This window comes from Halichoeres trimaculatus, unplaced genomic scaffold, assembly GCF_033239565.1.
Source record: "Halichoeres trimaculatus isolate MK-OKI-2021-1 unplaced genomic scaffold, fHalTri1.1 fHalTri1_scaffold_21, whole genome shotgun sequence".
NCBI lineage: Eukaryota > Metazoa > Chordata > Actinopteri > Labriformes > Labridae > Halichoeres > Halichoeres trimaculatus.
Genome location: NW_027437199.1, coordinates 5,426,855 through 5,451,652, shown reverse-complemented (window position 1 = coordinate 5,451,652; position 24,798 = coordinate 5,426,855). Strand labels below are relative to the sequence as shown.

The window sequence follows — 24,798 nt, the reverse complement described above, 5'->3', positions numbered from 1 at the left end:
AAAAACAAAACAAAAAAATGAAAATAAAAAAATAAAAAATAAAAAATGCATCAATTTAAGTTTTAAGGCATCAATAACTTAACTTAAAATGTAAAAAAAAACCACACACACACACAAAATGAAACATAATAAAATGGAAAATAAAAAAAGGAAGAACAAAAAAGAGGTAACGAAAAATATACTATTAGTACAGCATTGAATAATGATCAGTTTTTCAATAATTTGCAGGATATAGGATGCAAATAAAAGACTTAGACTTAAAGTGGTTTAATTTTAGGCATATGAAAGCAGAAGTGTTTTCAGTCTTGATTTGACTACATGCACACTTTAATTTCTGTTGGTAGCTTTTCCATCTGTGTGCAGTATAACAGTTTAAATGCTGCTTTGAACTCAGGGCTCCTCTGACTGACCTGAGTCTGAGGATCTTAAAAGAAATACCTGCTCCTGTATGTAACAGCCTCCTCTCTGTGCTGAATGTTATGTAATACTTTGAAGTGCTCTTGTCTTATTTGGTGTACACAGTCTATAAGGGATTACCCAGCTCACTCTCTCCTCTCGTAATCTGCTGATCATGACGTTATACTGCAGCTCCTGAGCCGTTGCTCTCGCGAGATTATGGAAAACAATCCAGACGCCATCCCTCTCCGTCTTTCTGTGTAGCTCTCTCTCTCTCCCTCTCTTGGTTCCCCCTCCTCCCCAGCCCTCCCTTCCCACGCCCCAGTGCGCTGTGGGATAGTGGCACTATAAAGTATATCCTCTCTCGGAGAAAGATAAGAAGCCCGAGACAGGAGGGGGATGAAGATGGCGGACGCCAAGCAGAAGAGGAATGAGCAGTTAAAGCGCTGGCTGGGCTCGGAAACGGACCTGGAGCCTCCTATTCTGAAAAAGAAGAAGACGAAGGTGAAGTTCGATGATGGCGCCGTGTTTCTGGCCGCCTGCTCAAGCGGCGATACCGAGGAGGTGCTCCGAATGCTGGACCGGGGCGCTGACATCAACTACGCCAATGTAGACGGTCTCACCGCCCTCCATCAGGTTAGTGTCAGCTGTGTTAACGTCAGCCGTTAACGGCTTTGCCCGCATCTGTAGACGCAAATATCGGTTAGCTGCTGGCTGCTGCTCGCCTTGGAACACCTGTCAAATGGAAGCCGTCCTCATCCCGTTGTTTACCTACCTACACACCCGTCCTTTCGACGCAGTTAGACATGAACACTGGCCTTACTGTGAGCTTCACTTCACTATAAACAGTCCTAACTTCGCATTACATTTCCAGAGTGCAGCAGCATAAGAAACAATGCTTCCTTTTCAAAAACTACTTATCCCCCTGTAAACCAGCTTGACTGTATCCCCAGTAGGTGGGCGCAGTCTAAATACTGGACTAACATGGGTATTTGTACTGTTGAGTTGTGTTGTTGGATATTTTAGCGACAGTGAGCAAGAAACGATAAATAGATAATGTTGGTTCTGTCACGAATTCAAACACTTAACATGGCAAAATTATGTCCTTGCAGCTGTCTTGTCTGGTTAGCACTGAAAACATGAAAAAGTGGTTTGTTGATAAAACCCTGGACCTCGACTACTTTAGGGGAAGCAGCAGCTAGCCAGTTAGCTTCACTTAGTTACAACGTCATTCAGTTTCAAGCCTGTACCGTCCTTAAAAGGCCTCCACTTCACATCATATTTATGCCTTTATAGAGTTTGTTTACAGTTTTTGTGTATTTGTTAGATGAAGTGGGCAAAGGTGGGAGGTTGTTTCGATGCAGTATTAGCTCATCGGAATGTATGCTAACGCTACATTAGCAGGATGAGCTAGCTGTCGTTAGCTGTTTGGAAGGTTAATTCATTCGCTAGTTTGGTTAAGAAACGAAGTCAGGTACTACCATATGAAGTCAAAATGTGACTCATGGAGACCAAGTCGATTTTATTTCATTTCGGATTAATCATGCGTTGATTTATTTGACATTTTCCCGGTTTGTCAGCGGTGCTTAGTTAGCTCTTTTACCCGCTAACCATGAGAGCTCCGTCTTTAGCCTCTGTACTTTGAAAGCCAAATAATGAAAATGGCAGCCTGTTTTGGCTGTCGTTAGTCAGTAACCCCAGGTGCTACTGAATGAAAGAGGCTTTTCATACAGAGCTTTGCAAAATGTCTGACTTTCAAGGTCCTTAAAGCACAATTTGAGCCACCAATACAATGGTGTGTAATAGGTGCTGTTAGAGGAAGATTTCTGGATGCAGTGATGATGTGTACTTTACTCAGACAAGCTGGCTTTAAAATGAAAAAGTCATGTTAGGCTTTTTTGAGTGATACTGAATTAGCCTTGCTGTTATATTTCTGCCTGTTAATAATCCATGATTTAAATTAGATTATCAACACCAAAGTGTATTATTTGTAAATCCAATTTTCAGTATCTGTGGTCAACCTGACAAATACATTTACAATATGTGAGCCAAGCTGAAAGTGAGAAGAAAGATCTGTGCTTTTTCTCTGAAGAAAATGATTTCTGTTATTTATTTTGTAGTAATGGTGGACACTGGAGCTGGATTGTCAGACAGAAAAAGAATGTCAAAGCAGAAGGAACTAAACAGGACAGTGATAGCGCATGAGCTAAAACATGTGTTAAGCTATTTGTGATACTGTCCATTCAAACCCACATGCAGCAGTTATACTGCAGTGGTCTGTTCAAACTTGAGAGTCTGTTAATAAAACAAAGAGCCAGGTTATGTTTGCTCTGCTTAGTGAGGTTGGAGTTTGTAAATGAGCACTGGTAGGACATGACCAGGATTTATGTACATTGGAGCACCAGGCTGTGAGTATCAATAAAGAGATAGTCTGCTCACCTTCTGGACACTAAACTAGGCTACAGACTGAGTTAACAAAGATTGATTGTTGTCATGTTTCAAACAATAGTGCTTTGTAGCTCAAGATATTACCTCTTTGCTTTGCGTCCAGTGAAAAGTTGTCTTGAACAAAGAAAAGTGGATCTGCTCTTCATTCATTTGCTTTAAAACAAACACACACCTTGACAAGAGTCACATCTTTATGACAGTGAGTGATAGCACCAAAAGAAAAGAAAGAAATTTGCTTAATTTACCTTATTAGTGTGGGTAAAGCTCTGTATTGCTCTGCCATTTCACAATAACAAACTCATTGTTTTGTTTTCAAGGGTAATTCGGTAAATCGATCTATAGAATGGAAAAACTGTTTTTGTTTTCCTGAGATAACAAGATAAATATGCAAAGGTCTCAAACAACAATCAGTAAATGCCTGCTATAATGGGACAACAAAGCTTTTTGTGGACCACAAATGCATCTAGTGTCACTTGTGGTAACAGGATTAAGATTTAAAGTACATTAGTAGTTGCTTCAAATGAAATATTTTAGATTTTAATAGGTAGAGTGGTTGTGGTTGTGTGTATTTAGGATTTATAAAAACTGTAAGCACTGTACCATATCTTTATCTGAGACTCTTGTGAACAGGACAACCTCAAAATATAGAATGCAATTGTCACTCGTGGAAACCTGCTTCCTGGTGTCTACTGTATTTGAATAACAAATAATATTAAACTTTACTTCACCCGAAAATGGCTTTCCTTTCCTTACCTTTTGTTTAAAAGGTCTTCATAGTTGACAGAGTGTACAACAGTGGGAAATTTGTCTTTTTAGCTCGTTGAACTCTTTAATGGACCTACACCAGTGGTTCAGTCTGCAAGACAACAAAGCATTTCTGTTTAGTTTATTGCACAAGCAAGGTTGCTTGATCCACCTGTTTGTTTGGACGACAAGTGTTTATGTAATCCGTGGATTAATGAAGGAGTTCTTACATTAAATGTTTAATGCTAGCATAGATTTCCAGTGATGTCACCTCATTACTCATGCCCACATGTCTAGTCTTAGTAAGCCTCAGTACTGTTAAGTGCACCACCTTGATGCATGTAATGTTTGTTGTCCAAGACTCAGCTATTAAAAGTTTTAAAAGCAAGTTTTCCGAGGTAGGTCATTAGCGATGTCTTTAGACTGTGAATTCATTTTATTTGTGTGGATATTTCTCTTGTCTTGTTAAAGCAGCTGTTTCTTTGTGCGCAGAGGCTGCTATAATTAAATCTGGAATTAGTGTGGCCCCCTGTGCAAACTCATTGGGTGGAAACGTTGCCTTTTTTTGGGCCGATGTCCAGGGATGAGCTAGAGTGAGGAAAGAATTTGATTTGCAGTGCCGCTCTCCAGACCTAACCATCTCTGGAGACGAGAAGCTGCTGTGTGTGGAGTGTGTGTTCCCCTGCGTATGTGTATGTGTGTGAGAGTGTTATAGACCAGCATGTGATCCAGGGGTTTTGGGGTCTTATAAAGGAGTTGAAGAAGGTGATGCAGGGATTCCTGTTTAAAGTGCTAATCCCAGACTCACAGCGAGGTCAGACTGATGTTAGTCTGCTTTGATGAAGTGAAGAAAAGATGGATAGTGAGGTCATTTGACGTCTTTGTTTTTCCCTCCTTGATTCGGGATGGTAAACCCTGCAAGGTTTTCAGGATCTTTCAAGTTCTTTCAGGGAAAAACCTTACCTCTGTCAGTTGAATGGCTGGCCTCTGTCTTTGTTGTGAAGTGTGTCATGTTGTTACATGAGGGTCACTCCTCACTCATATCACAACCAACTGGTGACCAGTGCAGGGTTATAAATACCCCCCACCACAAGTTCTCCTAACTGGCTTTCAGGAGATGATACTAAGTTTGGGTATGACTCAGAGTCTGTAGCTCTGCTTTGTAGTGCAGCTCTGGCATGGAGTCACATTTAGGCAAGAGGTTGTGTCTTCATGTGAGTCATGGACTGGCTGTCACTTAATAAATGATTTGTTGCAAAAAAGACCTGTAAACATTGTGTCTTCTGTTGTTTACAGGCCCTCTTGTGCAAGGAGATAACGTCAGGGGTGTTTGGAGAATTAAACCAAGCGTGATGTCTACTAATTTTGAATCATGCAAAAGGCTGCCCAAGAAAATGAAAGATTTCTTTCAGCATTAGGTGCAGAGGCTGAATGAGAAGATGGCTCACTACGTCTATCTTTCCTAACATCGGGGTGCATAGGTTCTATAGAGGATTTAGCGGATTTATAGCGGAGTGAGCATCTGTCAAAAATGCCATCTTTGGGGTGAAGACGGGGCTGCTTGCGCATACACACAGAGAGAGCTGAAGCGAGCGTCCTGAGGGGTAAGGAGGAAACACACGCTAATATGAGTGATGGCACGAAAGATACGGGTCTTAAGTTATCGTTCTTTTTATCTTGACAGGCCTACTGAAGCCGAATAAAATATAAATCATACAAATATTAACAGTTGATCATCCAAAGCCATGAACTCCATGACTTTCTTGCCCTGAGTGAACTTTTTTGCCCTCAAAGACGTCGGCCACAGACAATATGCTTGAGATGTTTAGTTGCGTCTTTGCATCTCACACTACTATTCGACCTTGCTTTCAACTCACCGAAGACTGACTGTTGCTTTTTTTTTTGCAATATTCGTCCAAATATATCCAGTTACCAAATATTTGGTGCATCCCGAGTTTGGAACACTGAATAACCAGCGACTCCTGACCGTTCTTTACTGATTAAGCAGCGAAAAGCTAGTCTTAAGATCTTCAAACTGAGGTTAAAGCACAGCAACAGCTTGGGACTTTAAATAGTAGCTACCTGTAACTTTAAAAACTCTGAGTTGTAAATAGGGAAAAATAAAGCATGTTTGCAATTTCAGGGAAGGTGGAGAAGTTCACCTTCTTACAAAGATGGTGGATTCAGGTTGCAGTAAAGAGGACGTATGAATGAGGGGTTCAGTAGACAAGTGGAGATTCCAGATCTCGTCGGCTAAACTCGTCTCATAGGGTAGCATTCCAAGTCCTGTCGTCCCGGCCTGTGCATTCCTCACATGACAGTCGCTGGAAACCATGGCAAAGACAGAGCAGAGCAGACATTCCTCAGCTGTCACCTAAACCCCTCCCTCCAGTCATTCCCTCCCTCCCTCTGTCTCTTTCTCCTGGCCCGCCTGTCCCCATACAATGCCAGGGCCCGGCTGACTGTTGCCCACTGAGCTCCATCAAGGCAATTAGCGTGGAGGTAACCAGGGCTTGTCGCCTCGCGCAGGAAAATCTCCACACTGACCCACACCTGAACTTTTGTCTCTTAGCGTCCATGATCCCCGGGCCCGAGGTGACAGGACTCAGCTCAGCTTAACGTGTCCGAGTCTGGTGTTACAATGCCTCCGCTCTGTTGACATTACACACCCTCATTATGGCCCTGAAGTCTATGAACATTATCTTGCACTGTCTCTATGACAACAACTCAGGCAAGGTTGCGAGTGGCTTGTGTTGGTGGATTTGCATGTAGAGAGTGGGAGTTGCATAACACTGTGAGCAGAGAGAGTTTGGCAGCAGTTAGAAATGAGAATCAACCTCTATGAATCTTGTAATGGAACAATTACAGAGCATGTGATGGGGAAGATGGCGATGTGGCTGTTTCTTTTCATCCTCAGCAGCATCAGTCGTATAAACACATTACATAAGTGCCGTGGATCTCACTGCAGCCCGAGTCATGAGATTCTTTCATTCCTTCAACATGTCCCTGTCCTTTGAAAAAGACATCAGGCATCTTCTCGCTTGCCTCGAGCCTCCTGCCTGAGGGAGAAAACCCTGCAGTCTCATGTGGAGAGGCCCCCTCTTCGGAGCAACACATTGCATTGCTGAGCTTCCCCTGTTGCTCTTACCTGTTTTGTTAACTTACACAACAGAAGCAGGTTGCTCAATCAACCCAGAAAAAGCTGGTAACTTTACCGTAATGACCCCGAAGATTGATAACTGTTTGATAAAGACTGTTGAGGATTACATATTTTGAGGGTGAGATGTAATACTCAGAGCTGGTTTGAGTTTTTAGCAGCTTGTGGGGGCGTCCGACATGTGGCTCACATGAAATAAGAGTTTTCTAAAACACCAGTGAGAGAAAAATAGAGATTTTTAAAGCTGTAAATCATGGAGAGATACTACGGGGGCACCAGAGGGACAAATTAAGACTTGTAGAAACACTATAAAGAAGACGAGTACATCACGGTTAGAGGGATAAACTTATGGAACAATCTGGAAAAGGACACCAAACAGGCAAAATCAAACATGTGAACATATGGGAAGTCTAAATACAGATCTTTCATGGATCCTAGTTTTTTGAGTTGTTTTCTGTTTCTTTTTTTACTCTTTGGGGGGCAAAGCACTTTTTTTACGACTATTATTTTTATTGTTTTCAAATGTTTTATGACAGTAAGAAAAGGAACTTTTTAATTTTTGCACAAGGTGATGTGTAAATATTATTTGGTGAGGGAAGGGACAGGCAAAACAAGACCCTTTCTTCCTTCTGCTCTCCTTTCATTCTTATGTTTAAGTTCTATCTCATTGCACTAAATGTTTTATTTTTGTCAGAATGACATCAAAATCAAACAAAAAAAAAAACCTTTAAAAGGAACCCCGGCTGTAAGGACTAATAGGCATAAAAATGCTTAAATGCTTGTCTCATACAAGAATTTGTTGTTAAAAGACATATAGAATTGTTTTTTCTTTAAAAAAATACAGTTTAAAACACTGTTCATATCATACGGGCGCAGCCATTGTTTTATTCTTGGTTGATGACGTAGATTGGTTGCTTGGTGCCGAGCGTCTGGATTTCGCCGTTTACTCACTACTAGTCGCCTTAAGTCACTAGGTTTCAGGAGCGAAAGAAAACTATTATAATGCCACATTTCGCTGCTTTTGGGTGCACTTTTCAGTCGAAAGAAAACAAGGAGACTGATGTTAGTCTGCACAGCTTCCCAAAAGACAAGAAAAAAAAGGAAGTTGAGGGAAATCGCTTGTGGGCGTAAACAACTTCCATTGGACAACATCAAGTTGTCGGTCATCCTCATGTAAAAAACACAACAGCCAAGGATTCTAGTGACTGAAATTATTTCTGATAGTATTAATTTAATCAAAGGACAGTTAGATATTGTTACTTTGAACGGCTGATGACAGAAAGAGAACCTCCTTACAGCAGACGCTCTCCCTCTCCGTTGACATATACGCAGCAGCCGCAAGCACAACAGCGACTTTGACTGGCTCTCGTCACTTCGTGTCCTCGTTCGTCTTCATTTTTAAGTTCATTTGGTTGTCTGTTTTCAGTATTATCATTTTCACTTACGTCTCTCTCAGGTTCAAACTGAAATGGTTGAACAGACGACATGACTGTGCGTCGTGAGGTTAAAACTTATATGAGATTGAGACCGGTGCAACCATATGACGTCACTACCCAGACGTCATTGCGGCATAAACAACAATGGCGACCTATGAGTGAAAATATTTTTTCAAATTTTATACAAACTAAGATATTTTGAGAGATTTTATTATCGTTCTTTTGTAGCTGGTAAAAAAACTGATCATTTAGGAAAATGACGTTCTGGTAGCCAGGGTTCCCTTTAAAAACATGTAACTTACCCTGGATGTCTTTGAGTTTATCTTCTGTAGTTGCATGATAATGGTTATCATCAAAGACCAAGGTTTACCAATCTTGGGTTGTTCTACAGGCAGTAAAGCTGCTAGTTTTACATATTCAGAGCAGATTATGTGTAATTTGCTTCTTTTATATCCTAAAAATCACTGTTAGTTGCACAATCCCGATCCTGGATTGTTAAGTCTTTGCTTTTTGTTTTTCTAAGATGCACAAAGTTGTTCTTTACAGTAAGGGGAAGTTTTTCTGGTGGCTCATTTGTCATAGATAATAGCACGGCTGGGTGCTGTTGTTGGGAGTCACAGTCAGACTTTAAGGTGAGCTCAGTGCCACTTTAAATTGTGGTCTTTCATTCATGGAGCTGTCCTCTTTAAATTCCCTCCTCTGTCAGACACAGCGCTGTGTCTGACGAGCGATCCTAATGTGGTTTATTAAGACCAAAGTACTGTTTTGCTTTGGTGTGTTGATGGGATTAATCATAAAGACTTCTGTCAATTTTAACGGCAACTTATGTCTCAAAGCGGAGTCCGCAGCAGAATCTCTGTCTCCATATCGTCTCCAGGCATCTGATCTGCACGTTTCAGAAGAAGCCTGATTTCACATCACATTTCCTGCAAGAGGTTGCACAAGGCTCCCATGTTCTTTGTTTTGGCTTGGGGCTGTCGTACAGTAGCAGCCACTCACTCATGCATTTCTAACATATTGCAGAATACATTAAAATACAACTTAATAATTCATGGAGTGGAATCTAGCCGGCCTAGATTTTAATGTTCTTTGTCTGGCTCCAAAAAATCAACCATGATCATCTCTGAATGTTGTTTCTGTCAGTGAAATAAGCCATTACTAATATTTAGACTCTAATTAGGCTTGTTCATGAGTTATGATGGTATATTGCTTCTCTTTGATATTTCAAAACATGACCTAAAAGCCACACTGAGTCATGTGATTCGCTGTCAGTGCCTACAGTAGACAGATAATAGTTTAACTTTATTCATCCTCTTGTTGTCGTTCCTCGTAACGTTGATGAACGATCAGTTTCCAAAGGGTACAGAGGAGGAAATATTATTGCATCATAAAATTATGAACCTCGTGAAACAAAACAGGTCTTGCAGAAGTAAACTGTAACCTCTCCATTGAGTTCAAACAGATGGCTGGAGCAACATTAGGGATACAGGGAAGGAAGCATGTCTGGGTCAATATGGATCAAAGCCAGGCAGCAGAAACAATAGCAAAGGACAGATAAAGGAAAATTTTATTTCATTTTCTGCCAGTTTGTCTTTGTTTTCATTTCATAATCAATACAAAGCTGGTTTTTGTTCGGTCGTGTTACAAATGCTTAACAAATGAGATAAACAACACACCCTCATTTCGTCTTCCTCCTGAAGTATAGGTCACTGCATGGATGCTGAATTCCTGTCTGTAGTGAATCACGCTAACCTCAGCATGCTTGGGGGTTAATTTTGGAAGTGGGGCCCCTGAACCTGTATATTTTACCTGTGTGTAATTGTCAGGTCTCTCCTTGTCAAGCTGGCTCTGCGCTCCGTTCCATTCAGCCGTCCTACCAACCCTGTAATCAACTGCAGGAAGTCCTTGCAGGGTGTTTGCGCGCCAATGCTCCACAGCGCAGCCAGGTCATCTGCTGATTGTGACACGTCAATGTTGTTTCCTTGCGCAGCGTGTCATGATAACATGTATGACTTTGAAAATATGCAGCCACTGAAACGGAGGAACCTAAACAGTGGAGAGTTTTTAAAAGGAAGTCACACACTCAGCTTAAGTCTAAGATTAGGAAAGTGAACATATCATGTGTCGGTGAAAGGGCTCTGAGGGTGAAATCATCACTTTGTATTGATCCAAAGATTCACAAACACCAGCGCAGGGTGTCAACACTGATCCATATCTTAATCTTTGAGGTGTACTTCAGTTTCCGCTGCATGTTGTGTCACAGTTTCGGGTCAGGTGTGCCTCAAACCTCCAGGCAGTTAACGTCAAGCAGCTTAAACAAAGCTTCAGCAGATGGAAATATTACAAATATTTAAAATTTTACAAACATGATGAGTCAGTTTAACCACATGTTGCATGTGTCCTCTTATGCAAACAAGTTTTCTTCCCGTGATGCTTTTTAGGAAATGTGAGATTCACTTTTCATAGAGTTTTATCACTGAAGAACTAAGTTTCTGCTACATTTGGAATCAAATACATTTTTATCCTTGAATTGATTCCAGTGTGTTAAATGTGACTTGTGAAATTACTTTTGCTGTCAGGCGATTAAAAAAATTAATCTAATTAATTACAGGATTTGTAATTAATTAATCTAATTAATCGCATTTTAATCTCATATCTGCTTATGGTCCCTAAATAAAGAATTTGAATTCTAGGACATGAAAATTACATTAAAAGACATTAAAAAACATTTAAAAATAAGGTGGGAATAAATACAACACATTTTTAGGTACCCTGAGGCATAAGGAACACATGAAAAAAGTTTTATGGTTCTATCTTTACAAAATCTACACATTCCTACACCTAAGATAAGCTGATTTGATTTTTAGGACAGTTTTTGCTTCTGTCACATTTTTACTCGATGTGGACTCAATTTTCACTACAATATGAACTTCTATACTTCTATGAGGTCAGGAGAACCAGGGCTAAAGGCTAAAAACTGTGAGGAACTATGTACAAAACACTTAATTCAAGTCTTGGATCAAAGAAAAGTGAAGTATTTTCAGTTTTACAAGCTCTGAACACACAACTTGTTGCTCATTGGTGCAGATCAGCCCCAAGCTGAAACATGACACCCGGAGGATGACAGCAATTTTTCAAAGAATTCTTTAGATTTAAATACAGGACAAATATCAATCATTTAGGGCTTGTTAATGCAGTAAAGTGTGTAGAATTATCTGTTTTTTACAGAATTGAACTAAAGCAAATGGTTAATTTTCTGCAGAATTTCAAAAAGGACATGAAAAAAAACGAGATGTGGACGGCAGTCCCCCAAAAATGACTCTTGCTTCCAGCCCTGGTTTAAAGCATGTTGCTGACGTCACGTGTGATACATTCAGGGACCGTTGGAAATTTAAAAATCTAACGAGAACACCACTTTTTCCAAGTAGGACAAACGGTATGTAAATGCCAGACATTTGAAAATAAGTGCGTCTTTGAACGCCTCCGCATGTTTGGGATCCCGATTAATCTGCGTTAATTTTTATAACGCATTAATTTGCGGTGTTATTAATTCATCTAATTAACGCGTTAAAGTGACAGCCCTAGAAATTACCTTATTAATATCTGATTTTCATTTGTTCTGATGCTATTCACTGCCTTGTGATGCAGAATGAAGCTTATTGAAATTAAACAAGCGCCATATATTCTACAAAATAAGTTATTTTCAGATTGTTAAGCAGTCTGTGAACCATAAACGTTCATCTGCACACAATTATGGTTGCGTTTTTTTTCTTGCATTCACAGGTCCAAAGCCTTTTTTTTTTAAAGTCCATTTGGCGTTTATTAAAGATGCTTGGACGTTTATCTGTTGCAGAGAGCAGAGGAAAGAGAGCAACTTCACCTGGTCCCTTTTATGTTAATCAATCCAGACATGTGGTAGACTTAGTGAAGTATTGTATTGTTGTCCAAAGAATTAATGTAATAATTCATGACTCATACCCTGAATGGATTCATGAGAATGGTCGTCATATATTAAACTCTTGGACTGTAGTCTTGCACGACTGCATTCAAACGCTCTCTATGAACTCGGAGTGCTAATGCATAGCAGGGATGAAATGCCAGAGGCCGTCCTGCTGGTAGATCTGGAACAGTGAGGGCTCTCTGAAGTATTTCAGACGAGCGTTGCTGCTGCAGGTTGGAACTGGTTCACCTGGGGTCGTAAGGAGAATTCCTCAGCGGAGTAAACCTTCTGCCACGTATATGAGCTGGGCTGGCTGCATTTCAGCGCCAAAGCAACGAACCCTCACAGACTTGACCTTGCTTTAAAGCTCATTTGATGCTCACTTCTCTGACCTTGTGTTATTGTTGCATTGGGAGAAGTTAAGTCGTGGCCATGTCAGCATGTTGAGGGTTAAATTTAAAGCAGATTGATAACTGGATGCCCACCACTCTCCCCTCTCTACCCCCTCGTAGGGCCCTGCATAGTATGGAGCTGCTGTGAAATGTTTGTGTGATGACTTCAGCTCATTTTTTTCCCACCCCGTGGCACATAGTGTCTGTCTTCTACTTAAGCCAGGTCTTCTTGAAGCCGTCCCGCTGTTGTTTGCTTGGCGGCAGTCACATGCCTCGCGCTGGGTGTTTTTTATGAGCTGTTTTTGAACTGAAAACACCTGGACGCGGAGGCTCTGTGAATTCCTCATTGTCTTACTGAGCAGGGAACACAATTAAGGCGAAGAGCGCATGTCCATTTGTTGTCTGTACAAGGGTGAGGTCACATTCTTTCCATTTATCCTCGAAACGGCTGCATCTTCAGATGATGTAATGAGGGTAGAGGTGAAAACTGTGATTGAGCCGTTCAGAGACAGCACATGATGTCTGATGCGCGACTATTTTTAACAAATACCTCCTGACATCTTTACTCGATTGCTAATTGGACTTAAGACTGAAAAAACAACCTTTAGGAAAATAAATGAATTGAATTCCTCAAAAAAAGATAATGTATTGTTTTAAAGGGGACATATCATGCTGATCCCTGATTTAATACTTACATATAATATAATAAATTTGAAAACAAGACCTTTCACCCCCTGAATTTTAAAAAATGAGATATTTTATTTTTTCTGATATCTTAGAACGAGATTTGATGCCTCTGAAAATGGATCATTGCCATTTGGCCGCGAGATTTCGACCTTCGTGACGACACGAGGATCCTTTCTTTTTATTGGAGTAATCTGATAAAGCAGCTCCTCCTCGGTGATGTCAGTTAGTCACACAACCGCCACCGAGGGATACACCCACCAAGAGCCGACTGACTGAGTGCTGGATGCAGGGACTCTGCTCTGCTGAGCAGCTTGGCTTTACATGGTGAATTAGCAGTTAAAACACTGTAGTTTTAGCAGACGTGGTAATACTTGTGAGACTGACATTTGCATGCCTGTTCTGACATGCACTGTGAACCTGGACCACAATAATGCTGCGGTAATAACATAGTGAGGAACTGACGGTAGAGGCGATCTTTAGACTACACTTTCAGCATGATGGATAAAACAGACAGAGAAAAGTGAAGGAGCAGGATGGAGCCCTGTTATAGAAATAGTTTATTGGTGAAGTCTGCCTATATTTCCACGTATAAACTATACATGTTACAGTACTGGTTTGACTCACTACACTGAAGTGTCCTGAGATGATCTGTGTCCAGGTGGATTTTCTTCCCCCTGAGCTGCAGAACCGTCCGGGTCTGACTCGGGGTCCAATACAAAAGGACGTATCCTACACTCTGCCATTTTATTAGTGCTATCAATGCCTTACGGTGAAGTTTTGGCAAACAGCAAACTCGCTCGGTCTGCCCCATCCAACATGGCGATTTTGTAAATACTGCCATGCTGCAAAAACCGCCCCCTGGCTCTACCCCCTCCGCCCCTCTGATAGAACTGACCAATCAGAGCACAGAGGGCTGTGACGTTGCGAGGTTACTGGAGGTCATTCTCGAAACAGAGCGTTTCAACAAGATCTTCAGAATGGCCTTAAATGAGGATATTGAGAACGCTATTGTGGGGCAATGAAGGAACTAAATGACTTGTACTGAGGGCAGAAATGCTTTACAGGCATCTTAGTCTGGCACGGTGAAAAGGAGAAACAAGCATGATATGTCCCCTTTAAAGGACAGGAAACAAAAATCACTAAATTGCAAAATAATAAGTTGTCCCTTCAATGAATTATCTCCATGTTTTGCAGAGCACAAGTGTCCGGTCACTGCGTCCAATCAAGCTGAGATGTTAATAGACTGTGTAATGAATATTTAATGATCTACAGCCTCTCATCCAGCTGCGTACGAAGCTAAAACTTCATTACAATGCAGCGATAAGTCACGTCAACATTTTATAAACCATGTGGTTGGAAGTTATCTGTCATCTCCATTGTGTTTGTTATGCATGTTGTCAGCTGCTGATGTTAATTATTAATCATAAATTGTCATCAAAGGGGGCAGTTTGATTTGCATTAACACCCCTTTGTGTTTGATGCTGGTGGTTAGATGACAGTAGAAGTGGATCTGTATATAAGGGGGCGCGTTACTCTCCTCTCCTCACTGAGGTGGTGATGGTAGGAGGGATCAGGGTGTTGGAGATTTCAGGCCAGAGAGGAACAGGAAGTGGCTGTTTATTTTTCTCATTTCCTCTTTGAGGCTCCACTAGTGAGCCTGCTTCTTCCACTCCCTATTCTTTATTACTGACACAAGCCTGGCACTGACATGTGAATACACAAGTATCTGCCTTGCTTACTATCTTTTAACTCTGGTTCATGTGGTTGGGTGAGTCGACTAGGTGTCACATTTTCCAGGTTTGTGCGCCGTGCCTTTGTGTTTTACATCAAATGTTTTCATGTTTGTGCACAGGAGAGACAGCAGAGAAAGCGGAGTCTGAGTGGATCACTTTCACAACAGCTCTCTCTCTAACATAACATGACACGAATTAGTGCATGTTAGCTTTGAAAGGCAAAACACATGTCTTATTAGTCCATCAATCTTACTTTTTAGTGACAGATGACAACAAATGTCATCTTAAAATGCTTTTGAAACACATTAGCAAGTCTAGACCCAAGCCTCTAGCAGTAAAACTAGGGCCTTGTCTTACTTTTACAGCTGTAGCTTATTGTTAGAGCTTTAGCTCGCTATCATCTGTAAGCTCTATCAAAAAAGGGAGTTTTAAGCCCCCACTTATTCTCCAAGGGTCCTAGGATGCTTGTGTCTTGCATGGATTTTTTTTTATATGGGTTTTAGAGGATGTTGTAAGCTAATCAGAATCAGAAATGCTTTACTGATCCCTGTGGGGAAATAGCTTTTTGGTTACAGCTACTACCTTCCATAAGTGTCATAAGATTAGAAAATATAAGAAATTGCAAAATTTACAAATGTAAGAAAGTACAAAAATTAAAGCATAAGTGTAACATAGTTGTATATAACTATAAAATGTAAGTATGGGCATTGGCTGAGAATATGGTACTGAAGATACTTAAAAAAATAAATTGCAATTGTGATTGTCACGCAACACTTTATTCGTACTTTAATGTTATACTCCCTTTCAGCAGACTGTCTGCTACAATTTGGTGTTAGCTGCAGGTTTGCACGATAGCTTGTTTCCTGACAGTGTTGAAAATTATGATGGCCAAGTACATATTTCATATTCCAGATCTTAGTATCCAGAATATTGCCAGGATCTGGATCATATTTTTACATCTGTCGGAAATTATGGTGACCTTGTCTTGTATTGTTTTGCAAAGCAATCCGACCATTTATGGTGGAGTTATACACACATATGGGGAAAACAGCTCTATCTCACAATGATAAAGATTCCTTTAAAAAAATCCTGGATCCAGATGGTGATCCAGATCACCTCCAAAATTTAATCAGTTCTTCCTTATTCCATTAATAACATTTATTGAAAATTTCATCAAGATTGGTTCATTTGTTTTTGAGTTGTTCACAGACAAACTCTCCCAAAAACACAACCTCCTTGGTGGAGGTAAATATGCTAGAGTTAGCCATAAGGCTAACATTCATCCGTAGTCCTTGGTAGGTCACGGTAGAGTTCACAACAATAGAAAGAGATAAATAAAGACAGGTTGAACAAGAGATGCGAGTTGTTCTGAGACTGATCCAGCGGTAGCTTTCAGTTTGCAGCTGCTTCCTGTCACCAACAGTTAAACTCTTCAATTCCTCCAGGAATAAAAATGCTATCAGGAACCCATAAGATGAAATGACGGCTTTTTTAGCGTCTTTCTCATACTGCGTTCACACTCTGATAATGGAGGATGCTATTGCAGGGGACCATCAGTGTTAACTAAATCCATTCACACACCGCTGAATATGTCAGTGGGAGTAATTTGGGGTTCAGCGTTGTGCCCAAGGACACTTTGGTATGTGACTGTGGGTGCTGGGATTTACTCGCCAACCTTCTTATTGAGAGACACCCAGCTCAACCACTGAGCCGCAACCGCCCCACATAAATATAAATATAACACCAAGGCTAGCATGTGGAAAGACTTCTAATAAAAATAGATGTTCAGAAGTGATTCCATCATGTGTGACTACTTGATGATGTACTTTTGCTCTTTAACAGTAAGTTTCACCTGTTTTTAAGGCCGTTTAATGAATGTTGGTGTTTGCGTGACACACTGATGGCACTTCAGCTCCATTGTGTTGCAGTAATGCTCCGTTGTGGATCCATATTTGTGCTCTAATGGCTATAAATTGGGAGAATGCCTGCTGGGCAGACCCTGGCACCCGCACTATCCATTTAACCTCTGAGGTTCAGCGCTTGTTGGCGTGAGTGGGGACATGGTGCCAGCACACGGGGGGAAAAAGGAGAGGGGGGTGCAGTGTGGAGCATTCTCAATGCCTCTTTAGTGGAGTGACTGTCAGGGAGTGCTGACTGAGCTTTCTACTGTCCTCCGTACAGCAGCCTCCACATAAGGCCTCTATTATATGGAAATATCAACAGAGGTTGTATTCTGCCATCTCTCTGTGGCTATATGACCTCTCTGCCTCCACCCCCTGGTGCCCCCCTCTCGCCTTTGGACCCCTCACATGGAAACTAATTTGGCTCTCAAGTGGGGCTATTGTTTTGGCTGCCGAGCGAAAAGCCCAAGTGAAACATACAGTTACAATCTCACTTTTTCTCCCCCCTCTCTTCCTCAATCCTGGTCTTCTTTTTCCATGGGAATCCCAGGGCCATATATGGTCGTCCTCAGTAGCAAGAGCAGCAGCTAGAGCGCTGAAGCTGTGTGAGTGTGTGTGTGTATGTGTGTGTAGTCTGGTTACAGCTCCCAACAGAGCTCATCTAGTGGAGGGACCCAGCTGGTCGCCCTGCAGCGCTCTAACCCTCCCCCTCGTACCCTCTGGCCTCATGAACCCTGCCAATAGCACAGGAGCTGTGAGCTCTTTGTCTCTGGCGAAAAAATACACACACACAGACACAAACACACCACTTTACTGTACCAACATGCACACTACACCCTCCTTTACAAACACAGACCTGCTCATCCTCATTTATTCACGTATCGATCGACTGTTTGATACCTTGCTGTGTCCTCAGTATCTGTACGATTGGTGTGTAACACAGACACATAACGCACTCATACTTACATGCAGGCGGCAAGAAGGAATTCCTTTTGTGGAAGTGGCTGCGCGCCTCTGAGCCAATGACGTCGCCCGCGAGGAGTGGCTAAAGCGCTGATGCCTGAAGCCCCAAGGCTAGGAGTATTACTTATCTGGGAATTTCTCCACTGGTATGCTAGTCCAGGGCCTCTGCTGCTTACTGGTGAGGTGGCTGCAGAGAGGATTGTATACTTCTAGAGATTTAAGAGAGGGGGGTTGACTTTGTTGTAGCTTTATATGGGAGAAAACAAATCATACTCAATGAGGAAAAACCTGCATCACATCTTTTGTCACTGAGCTTTACTGTAGATGTCTCAAGCATGATGTCTTGTCTCTTTTTGTGTGTATTTTGTACATGAATCATTTAAGAAATGTCGCACTGAAATACCTCGAAAGGTTAGCGACTGGAGTTTGTTCGTACATGTTTGAAGCAGTTTTCCTCGAGAGTAAAATGGAAGTGGTATCACCTTTCCCTTCCACATGCCAAGCTTTTCAGTGCGGTTTGTTGCCTGCTGCGGGTTCCTGGGTTTGAACAGCTGTTCCAGACATTCACAACAATAATCTCTCGGTTTGTTGCTGTTTTAGTTTTACATTTAGCGACCGTTGCATAATCCACAGACATCCCTGAGCTGAGTTTTCTTCTGTGGTGTTTATTCAGTTGAAAGTTCAGTTGTTCTTTATGACAACTGTTGACAGAGAGGTCTGCGGATTATCCTCAAAGAATCTGGACATTGTTTCTGAAAAGACACGTCTCTGTTGGATGACAGTATTCTACGATTGAGCACCACAAAGGAAATTCCTTTCACCACCATTGGCAAATAAAGCACAAACCTGAACTGTGGACAAAGCTAAATAACACCAGGAGAATGACGGTGAGATTTTTCCATTTCATTAGGGTGAGTGATCTTTGTATGGATGATCAAAATAAATAATACACCAGAGGACTGTGCTTGACTGAAGTCCGAATCAGATTAGCTGTTTAAGTCTGTCCAACCTGTATAAGTCTTATGGTTTAAAATCATAGAGGAGTTAGAAAGCAGGCTGAAGTAATGGCAGCTCAACTCGCAGCCTCACAAGACCCGGAATTTAGTGTGCCACATCATTTAAGAGAAAAACAGAGATTATAAGTCTCATATTTTAAATTTCAAAGCTTTTTTTGAACAAGTGGTTGCTCATGGCAGCTCAGCTTGCAGCCCCCCAGGAGTCTAGGGAGACCAAGGTTGTGTTCTTCTTTGAGTAAGCACCACATCAAACTCTGATACCAGGGTATACAAGTTCGATGTTTACGTTTATGAAGCTAGTGAACATGATGATAGATTAATGGGGTAAAGTACACAACAGCTCGGTTCGCAGCTCAACTCGTAGCCTCTCAAGACCCGCAAGAGAGTGTATAAGGAATAAGGCGCATCATTCAAGAGACAAACAGAGATTATAAGTCTCACATTTTAAATTTCAAAGCTTTTTCAAGCAAGCAGTAGCTCATGGCAGCTCAGCTTGCAGCCTCCAGGGAGACCGGGAAACCAAGGTTGTGTTCTTCTTTGAGTAAGCACCACATCAAACTCCAGTATCAGGGTATCCAAGTTTGACGTTAACATTCATGAAGCTAGTAAACCAGGTGATAGATTAACAGGGTGAAGTACATGAGAGCTCGGCTCGCAGCCCCCAGTAAGTGTAGAGAGACTAAGTTGTATTCTTCTTTGAGTAAGCACCACATCAAACACTAGTATCAGGGTATGCAAGTCTGATGTTTACATTCATGAAGCAAGTAAACTAGGTGATAGAAAAACGGGTAAGGAACATGACAGCTCAGCTTGCACCCCCCAGGGGTATAGAGAAACCAAGTTGTATTCTTTTTTGACTTAGTACCACATCAAACACTAGTATCAGGGTATGCAAGCTTAATATTTGTATTCATGAAGCTAATAAACCAGGTGATAGAAAAATGGTTGAAGTGCATGACAGCTTAGCTTGCAGCCCCCCAGGTGTGTAGGGAGACCAAGTTTGTATTCTCCTTTGACTTAGCACCACATCAAACTCCAGTATCAGGGTATGAAAGTCTGATGTTTACATTCATGAAGCTGGTTTAGCACATGACAGCTCAGCTTGCAGTCCCCTAAGACAGATTGTTTATTAATGTGACAGAGGCCTATTTAGAGTTTTGCCTTGTTTTACTATAAGGTCGTTTTTTCTGGAGGGATAAGACCTCATAAGAACACTAAAGGAAAAAATAGGAGGCAGAGAAACAAGCTATCTGTAGCTTGGTTTGCAGCCCCTTTTTGATGTATTAGTCAGGCCACACAGTGATTTCCATTGAACCCCATTATCTTTTGTTTTATGTACTTGTTGGTTTTATGTTTGTTGGAGAAGCTGCCTGTACAGCTTCACTTTGTCATACTTACAGTCTTGACTGTGCGTAGGTAGAGCTGCCGTACAATGTGAAGGAGACACACCAGCAGCTTCGAAGGGAAGCTTGCCATCTGAGGGTGCTGCTAAAGGAAGTCAAGGAGGGGAGGGGTGCTCAAGTGTCTCCTTGATGTGGAGTGCTGCTAAATTAAGCCTGAATCTTTCTACATGATGTGACAGAAGATAATAAACTCAGCCTTTTTATACACACACAGTAGCTTTACTCCTTCACAGCAGTGTCGGACTCGTCTGTCTGAAGGAGTGCATGTGGTGCAGGAATTCAGAGAAATGTTTTTGTCTCCTGTGCATGTGGATTTAGGAGTCAATGTGTGCATTTGTATCTTTTACACGCATTCATTATCAACAGATTTAATTCAGGAAAATATTTAAATATCTGGCTGTTTTTATTGAGAGGAGTGGAGTGGAGTGGTCCTCCTTTTGCAGCAGAATCTGAGTCTCTGTATTTTTTCAAGTCATGTTTACATTTGTTCTTGCAGGGATGTAGAAATGTGTGGTCGGCAGTAGGTCTCCAACATCCTAACACGCTGACAAAAACATGCTAGCAGCGTCTATTGCAGAGTTACATGTGATGTGGTTTGTGTAGTTATGTCAAATCATATTAGCTACAGTCTTGAGCCAGTGGCTTCATATCCCAACACAGCTCTTATATTTCTATATGTTATGACTTGTGGGAATTAGCCTATGATTTTAAGCAGCAGCAGCTACTTATTAGCACTACAAGACATCTGTTTTTGTGATGAAAGGTCATGAGAATCGCCAAGCCGTCAAAAGTCGTCCCGGTGAGAGGTTTAAAAAAGAAAGATGGCACCTTGAGATGTTCCCTTCAACATGGATGTTGTCTCACAGAGCGCTGCCTTCATGAGCTGTCTGAGCAACCCTGTGTGGTTCATAATGAAGTCTGCTTTCCATTTATTTATGTTTCTTTCAAAAGCCCGACGAGGTCTGAACCCATGTTCTCTTTTGGCTTTGTCATCATGGCAACAGAGCGGCCTCTTTCTCTTTGCTGCATGTCATGGTACATTTTTGGGCCTGCTCAGAAAATGGCTTAGCCTGTCTTCTTTGCAAGCGCTAGCAGCGAGTAGGGCTCAGATTCCTCCATATTATTTCAGGATTAGACCCGTGCATGAGAGGGACACTATATTGTTTCTGTCCTAATCTTCTCCAGATTTATCCTCGCTGCTTCGGGAAGCTTTATGAAGCTAATCTGTCGATCAGTCCAACTTAAGTGCTGTTAATTGATGAGTGTGTGAAGTTTTTGTACTACTCAAGCATTGTATATCTTACATTTATGGCTCATTATAATCAAGCTAAATCAGGACTAATGAGATGTAAATGTTTTCCAACCACACTTGTTTACGTTTCTGTCATGGTTTCTGAGAGTACTTTACATTAACCGTTTCTGTCTCAGGACGAATCTCTATTAATAAATCTTTTTTAAAGTGCCACTTGAGACTATTTCTGTCTTGACAAATACAAACTGATTGTCCTGTAACGTCTGGCCGATGTTTATTTTAACAGGTTCCCATCAGCGTAAACCAACTGACACATGAAGTGATTTTAAAGCCAGTGTTTTGAGGAGCTGGAAAAGAACACGGTACGAGAAGTCCTGTGTTGTGAAATGAGATGCTAAGTGGTCTGTCACAGCCTCAAGGATCAAATACATTCTGCTGAAGCATTACAGTAGATCCTGCTGCACGGTGCATTCCTTCAAATATAAACTTTAGTTCAACTCTGGGTCCATCTCACTGGATTCACTCGATGATACCAGCCTCTGAAGGGTTCTCCCTGCTGGAATTAAAGACACATTGCCGACTGACTCACATTTACAGACTTTTTAGTTTTGTTTTTTTTCTTGTCAGACATGAAAGATTCTCTCTCCAGCTCCATGGTAACCACATCCATCAAAGCCTAATGGCTAAGTAGAGCTGTGTCCAGAAGCTGCAAACACACTGTACATTAAACTCTATCGACAAATCAGATAAAGCTTCCTGTGTCCATTGATTCGTTTAATGCTTGAGTTTTTTTCTCATGTCAGCTTCCCAGAATCCTCAGCTCTCATTGAAGTTATCCTTTTATCAGAATGGATGGCAAGGACACATCACAGATTTCTTAGATGTATTGTCCACATAACATTGAGACAATTTAAAACATCATTCAAAACTCTATTAGCTGACCTAAGTCTAATTCTTGTGTCATATTCTCAAGAATCAAGTTTAATATTTTAAAAAAGCACGGGCTGCTGGCCTGATTCTCCTTTTTGTCCCACTCTCATTTTTAAAACTCGCTGAATGACAAGACAGTTAATGACCCTGAGATAGCACGACTCAGCATGCAGCCCCCCGATATGCGGAGAAACACTGTTTCTTTTTCATTTTTCCCAATTTTTAATCTATTATATTTATATATTTTGGTATAGGCGGTTCACCTGTCTCTGTTATTTTGTATTCCAGTTTAGCCACGTTAAGAATAACGTAGTTGGGCTAAGAATCCCATTTTTTGCCTAAGGTTTGGTTTATTGCATATCTCTGTCATACTTCTACTGTGCAATCCATCTTCTTGCCTTCACTCCTCACAGAGCCTCCTGTCTTCTCCCCTCTCAAGCACACTGGCCAAACAGGTTTAAATAGCAACAACTCTACAAGTGAGTCACTACATGTCTGAATGTTTCTCTGCGAGCACAGCACGGGTCCTGTACGCCAATCAGTGGGCTTATTGTAATGTGTGAGACAGGATTAAACCAACATTGTTTCTTTAAATATCTCAGATATAACCTCAATCCCACTCCTCTGCTCCATCTGACTCACTTACTCAGCTTTAGAGCTGGATGTTGGCTTGACGTAGGGCCGATAAACTGCTGCTGTGCCGCCTCCTCTTACTCTTTCAGCAGAATGTAAAGAGGATGCCTCAGTACTTTCCCTCCCCGTCTTTCTCCTGTCCCTCTGACTACTACACTACACATAATCTTGATGCAGACTGTCACTTCGGCACCTGTCAGCCGCAGACTATTACAGCCATTAAGGGATTACCTTTGTTGGGCTCTGCTAGCTGCTGGGAGGAGCCAGCTGAGGAGGAAGGAGGAAAGTGACGTAGTGAAGAGGGAGGTCACAGCCAGAACTGCGTTCGCCTTAAGGGGCTTGTTTCCATTCTGAGAGAGGGAGACGACTTCAGAGAGAGATAATAAGCGTGCAGGGGCTGACTGAGGGGGAGGATTGGGATGAGGGTAAGGAGGACAGTTTTCAGAGAGAGGCAGGAAGAAATCCTTTTTTATCCAAGAAGAAGACGTGCATCTGATGTAGAAAACATTGCCTCAATCACCTGACTTCCTCTCTAAAACTGTAATTGATTTGATTCATTGAAAACAGATCTTAGACTCAGTGTTCAGGCTTCTTCGGGATGTTTTTCGGCAGTTTGTGCATAAATAAAATGCATCTCTGCTTTGCATTCTTATCATTTAAGAAAATAAATAAATAAAACATCTCCTTCTGTCTCTTTCATACTGCCCCCTACTTTTTTGGAGGTGCTGTACTGTAGAGCTGAACAATTAATCGTTTTTAAACCGACATCGCAACGTAATGGAATGCAATTTTCAATTCGCAAAGACTGCAATAAGAAAAAAAAACTTTTATGTACACAGACCTGGAGGGAATATAATAACCTCTATTTGTTCTCCCTTAAAACCAGCAAAAGTCAAAATGCTGTTTTTTTTTGCCAGAAAAACCCTGTGAGCTACAAAGATCCATCTAGTAGATCGTAGAGCCATACCCCTTGATCACTTTATTCTTTATGGTTTGTTACTCTTACTGACAACTGGAGGTCAGTAAAATTTCACTGTGTTCCTTTTTCTTTTTCAATAAAGAAATGCAAAAAAATGTTTTTTTTAAATGTTAACAGTATCTTTTGTTGGTTAGTCATATTATAAAATTACTTAAAACTTGTGTTAGGTGAACAATGCAGAAGGAAAACGTCACCAATTAGATTATTTTCCAAAATCGTTCAGCCCTACTGTACAGTTAGTTATTCCTTCTCCGTATGATCCTGGCCTGATTTGGCTGTGATTTTACCTAGGGATGGGTACCTTTCACATTTGAAACGATGCGGTACCGATGCCCGGTACCTGGCAATTAGTACCGGTACTAAGTTTTGGTACTTTTTTGTGTTTATGTGGTGAAAAATATCAATTTGTTTAATAATGAAATATAAAAAAATCAGTTTAACAAATTTATTCTTCAATATATAACTTTGCAATGCTGTGTTCATGTCCAGCATAGAAAATCTCCTACTCTTCGACTCCCTCACAGTCAAAAGGATGCATTTAGGTACCTAAACATGGTACTTTTTGGTTTTATGTGAATCGATTCCCGGTACTTTTGACAGACTTCGGTCGGTACCTATAAAAGTACCTAATTCGGTACCCATCCCTAATTTTACCAGAGATTTTGGGTTCTGGATAAGTATTTTAAAGACAAATCGTGGACTTGGACAGAGAAGTCAAACTGCCATGTGGTGTGAAATTGTAGCCGCATTATTAGTACGTTAGCATTTCCTGGCTAGTAACAAACCCG

At 41.3% G+C, this 24,798-nt stretch overlaps 1 protein-coding gene across 4 annotated transcripts in view; it reads left to right on the top strand.

The window, feature by feature from the left end:
- Window positions 1-671: 671 nt before the first annotated feature.
- ppp1r12a (protein phosphatase 1, regulatory subunit 12A) overlaps window positions 672-24,798 on the top strand; it is a 71,730-nt gene continuing 47,603 nt past the window's right edge. Inside the window, exon 1 of one of the 4 annotated variants that reach the window (XM_074697859.1) lies at window positions 672-1,032. In XM_074697859.1, the coding sequence (XP_074553960.1) occupies window positions 796-1,032 (237 nt within the window). In that variant the 5' untranslated portion in view covers window positions 672-795. The remainder of the gene's footprint in view (window positions 1,033-24,798) is intronic. The other 3 variants (XM_074697856.1, XM_074697857.1, XM_074697858.1) reach the window with 3 other exon arrangements.